Here is a 4,537-nt window from a genome sequence, read left to right as displayed (position 1 = left end):
CAGTCCCCTCTGCAGCAGGGCGGCCAAGCCTGGTTGCAGATCCACAGCTGATGAACCTTGCGAGCCGCATGGGCCGGGAGTGGCGCCGGATTGGGGTCCAGTTCCTGGGGCTGCCGAACCGCCGGCTGGAGCAGGTGGAAGAAAAGCACCGTGGCCACCTGGTCTTGCAGCCCTTTGGCGTGCTGCTGGAGTGGAAGAAGGAGGGGAAGGCAGCCACAGCTGCCCGCTTGCACAGCATCCTCTCTGCCCCGGATGTGGCCCTGCAGCCCGAGGCCCTGGTCTGCCTCCTGGAGCTGGGGCAAGGCTGAGCGGGACAGGAGCACGTGTGCCGGGGCTGGCCCCAGCTGGAGAAGCCACCATGTGGGGTGGGAGAAGGGATCCACCACCAGTGAAGCCCAGTGGATGGAGGCACACCAGGTCTGGGCTTGGCACCACTTACAGAGGTTTTTAATTCTCAGTAAACACCAGGCTTTGTATCTGCAAAGGACCAAGGTGTCTCCCTGCAGCTCCGGCACCCCTGCCCAGCTGAGGCTGGCATTGGAACCAGGCCCCCATGGGTGAAGTAGAAAGTATTGTGGGCGTGAGTGTCCTGGGGGCACCCCATGGAGGATGAGTGATGGGGACAGGGCAGGGAGCTCGCCCCCAGCACATTTCCCTTGGCCTGCCCAGCCTCTCAATCTCGTCCTTGTCCTGCCTGGTGACCACGGGGCTCGTGACAATCTGGCAGATGAAGTTGTCCTTGCTGTCGTGCAGCTGGTAACCCACCAGCTTGGAGCCCGCCTTCATCATCCGCTCCTTGATGGGAGAGGGCAGGGGGATCAGCCTGGCACTGCGGCAGGCACAGAGCAGACCCCCAGCCAGCACCTCCAGGGGGTTTCAAAAGGGGATGGAGGAAGCAGGGCACCCAAGTCCTGCTGGAGTTCACCAGGAGTTGGTGCCTAATTCCCTTAAATCCCTGCCATGGATGATGTTCAGAAGCATGAGATCCAGCAGGACCCCTTGCACTCACCTTCCCCAGCCAGTTTGAGTAGCCAGCCTGGGCACAGGACAATCTGGTCCAGCCCATGGAGGGGGCTCTGAGCCCTTCCCCCTGGGCCCTTCTCTGACAGGCTCACGGGATCCCATGTTAGAGGGGCTGGGGGCTCCCAACCAGCTGCTGCCACAGCCTTTGCCCACAGGGCCTGTGGCCTAGTGGCAAGAGCAGCCCTCTGGGAACAGCTCCAAACCCCATGCAAAGCACCCCACAGTGAGCAGGAAACCTCTCCGCACCCCGCCCCCCCCCCCCCAGTGCTCCCCACACAGCTCCACCAGAGCCCCACCTTCTCAGCAACATCTGTCCCCCTCCTGACGGCCTCCTCCAGGATGACCCCAAAGGCCTCCTGCAGAAACTCCTCGCCGGCTGCCTTGTCCAGGGCGGGCACATCCAGGAGGTCGGCCTCGGCCATCACCGCTGGGCATGGCACTGTGCCGGGCACGGCGGACGCCTGTTGCTTTCTGGAGCAGCTCAGGATCTAAAGCTGGGTGGGAAAGATGCCATGGGAGACATGAACTGGGGGGCTCTGGGTGCCTTCTGCATGCAGCTGACAGTAAGCATGGGAGTGAAGGGAAGCCAAGATGTAGCACAGTCCCCAGGGAGACGCATTGCCTACAGCTTCCCCTCCCCACCCCGTCATAGTACCAGCTGCCTGCAGACAGCCCTGGACCAGGACAGGTGCTCGGTGCTGTACAAGCAGAACGGCCCACAGTGCTAAGCATAAAGGATAGATCCAGCAGACAGACAGACGGGATGGAGGGAGCGCACAAGGAACCAAGGAAGAGGCAGGAGAAGATGTGGTTTCAGCGCAAGCTAGAATGTCTTTCCTCGTGCCAGGCCCAGCCAACTCCTCAGCTGTGCTGCCCCCCCACGCCCTCCCCCCTACCTGCCAGCCCCACAGTGCCAGCCCGGTGCCCGGGGGAGCCTGGCTGCACCTGTTAGAGTTCCTCACGACCCATTTGGGGCTGTGCTTGGAGCTGTACGTGGCACAGAGACCTCACCCCACCAGCGCGCAGTGCTGGAAGGCTGCCTCAGCCCAGTCCCAGTCCCACTCCTGTTACCTGTCCCAGCCCCCAAAGGAGCAAAGTCCACAAGAAACGATCTTCACACAACTGCTTTTAAAGGCACCCAGCTACCTCCTGGGACTTTCTGTCTGCTGCACACAAATGGACTCCCCCCATCCCCCCTCCTGGGCTCGTTCCAAGGATCTGGGCTTGGAAAGATCTCCGTGCCTGGAATACCAGTGCAGGCAGCCGTGGCGCAGGATCCCTGGGCAAGGGGGGCAGCTTGGGGTGGGGATGATGAGTGTAGCTCCACCCCACCCCACCCCCGCACCAGGCCCCCTTCTGCCTTTCCCTCCATCAGTCTGTCTCCTCTCCCCCTGGCCAAGACCTGAGAGCGGAGGCAGAACCGGTGTGCCAGGAGCAATGGCAGCTCTCACTAAGTTACAACTCGTGGCCCAAAATAAGCCCATACAGAGGGGAGCGGGGTAGCACTACATAGCCCAGCATTCACTGCAATGCCCTACAGCAAAGCCCCCCTGCACCTCTCCAGGGTGGGCTGCGAGCATGGCCAGGCAGCATCCAATGTCCGCACCGCACCCTCCAGGGGTCCATGGGCAAGACCCCCAGAGACTTCTGGATGCCCAGGACAGAGCCCAATGAACCTCCCATGCACTCACCTGATTTCCTGCAGGCAGCTCTGGGCTGCAGACATCCTGCTCTCACGTCCGGTCCCTGGGTTTGACCTGTCCCAGCACCAGGTCTCCCCTCGCCTGTGAGGATGACCCCAGTTCCTGCCTCCTACCAGCGCCCCGGGGCAAAGCTCACGCCTCCCCAGACAGGAGTGGAACAATCCCTGCCTTGTCAAGGATACGAGGACTGGTTTATCCAGTTCAAGCCTGGCTCCAGCCCATGAGGAAAGGAGACGACCCCAAGGAGGGACTTGGGCAGTAACAACTGCACAGCCCTGGTCCACCCTGGCTGTCAGGTGCTCTGCTTATCTGGGACAGGCTGTAAATACTGCAATTGGTGCAAACTCACTCACCCTCCCTTTGCCCAGGACAGAGGTTGGCAATCAGACAGCAGTGGGGCACCATGCCCTCTGCCTGCCCTGCAGCCCATCCCCATCTTCCCGCAGCATTGAGGGCTCAGTGCAGCAGGTAAGCAACATCTGCCCCGGGGTGGGAGGGCAGGTCGCTGCAGGGTGCATCGCTGGCATGCCAGGGACCAGACGGAGGGCCGAGCCAGGCTAAGCCACGTGCCACTGATGCCCCTCCCAGCCTTCACAGGCAGATCTGAGTGCCGAGTCCTGATCCAGGGGCTCAGAAATTCCAGACGTCTTAAGAGATTTCTACTGTGCCTTCCGTGAACCCTAGATCAGGCCGTGGGCAGATCAGCACACTGACTCTCCACCTGCCCCCGGCCTGCCCTGTGGTGTAGCAGAGCTGCCCCGTTCCACGTGCTGTAAGGCAAGAACCCAGATGTTAGTGCATGGTCCTGTGAAGTGCCGCCCGGCTCCAAACCCACCTTTCCCACTCCTCAGAGCTGCCCTTCGGGTCTGAGTCCTTTGCTTCACCCTGGGACATGTGTTCAGCTCACATCCAAGTCTCTCCCTGAAGTCAGGGAACGTCTGCCTCCAGCACTCCTCGTTCACATGCAGAGATACTATCTTGTGGCACACAGCACCACACAGGCACAAGGGCACCTCCCAGCCATGCAAGAAGTCGATATCCCTGCCCGGAGAGGTCTTCTAATCTAAAAGCGGGTGATGCCACAGAGCAGGATAGAGAGGCAGACGGGTGTGGGGAGCAGTGTCGCTGCAGGCTGAGGGCTCACTTCCAAGGGACAAATCACTTCCAGTCAGACTGGAAACATGCTCATAGGCCCATACCTGCCTGCATTTGCTTTGCCACATCAGCATCCCTCAGCCCCCATGTCAGCCAAATCACAGCATTGGCTTAAAAGTCATGAGAGTTTGTTTTTTTTAAAAAATAGTCAGATATGGGCTTTTTTCACTGCCTTTTGGTTTCCTGCCTTCAGGGGGTGCTCACTTCACACACACAAGCTCTCCACTCCCTACAAGCAGGGAGCCTCCAAACCTGATTCTTCTGCACATAAGATCCAGAGAGGGAAAGCTTGCGCTATAGCAGGAGTTGCAAAGAAATTGTGAGGGGCAGGCTGCAGAAAGGATGCGGACAGATTGGAGAGTCCAGCAGAGGGCAATGAAAATGGTTTGAGGTCTGGGGAACGGGACTGAAGAGGAGCAGCTCAGGGAACCGCGCTTATTTAATGTGGAGAAGAGACGATTGAGGGGGGATTTAATAGCAGGCTTCAACTCTCTTCAGGGGCATTACAAAGAGGACGGAGCTGGACTGTTCTCAGTGGGGGCAGAGGACAGAACAAGGAGCAATGAGCTCACATTGCAGCAAGGGAAGTTTAAGTTTGTATTTTTTAATATCTCTCTCAATAGGAGGATAGTAAAACACTGGAACAGGTTACCCAG

The 4,537-nt window shown here is 59.4% G+C and overlaps 1 protein-coding gene across 4 annotated transcripts; it reads right to left on the bottom strand.

Moving 5' to 3' along the window:
• Positions 1-306: 306 nt before the first annotated feature.
• Positions 307-4,010, bottom strand: LOC149860882 (uncharacterized). 4 transcript variants are annotated; one of them, XM_090050960.1, is made up of 3 exons: positions 3,080-4,010; positions 1,320-1,517; positions 307-795 (listed from the first exon to the last, which is right to left on the bottom strand). In XM_090050960.1, the coding sequence occupies exons 2-3, from the start codon at positions 1,443-1,445 to the stop codon at positions 448-450; spliced, it is 474 nt and encodes a 157-aa protein (XP_089907086.1). In that variant the 5' UTR covers positions 1,446-1,517; positions 3,080-4,010; the 3' UTR covers positions 307-447. The 4 variants fall into 4 exon arrangements, with proteins under 4 accessions (XP_089907086.1, XP_089907083.1, XP_089907085.1 ...); XM_090050957.1 differs by having other exon boundaries at positions 2,715-4,008; XM_090050959.1 differs by lacking the exon at positions 3,080-4,010 and adding an exon at positions 2,095-2,308.
• Between the last annotated feature and the right edge of the window lie 527 nt (positions 4,011-4,537).

Source organism: Crocodylus siamensis, chromosome 6, assembly GCF_052110815.1.
Source record: "Crocodylus siamensis isolate JL-2025a chromosome 6, ASM5211081v1, whole genome shotgun sequence".
NCBI classification, from domain to species: Eukaryota; Metazoa; Chordata; order Crocodylia; family Crocodylidae; genus Crocodylus; species Crocodylus siamensis.
This window is presented reverse-complemented; position numbering and strand designations above follow the sequence as displayed.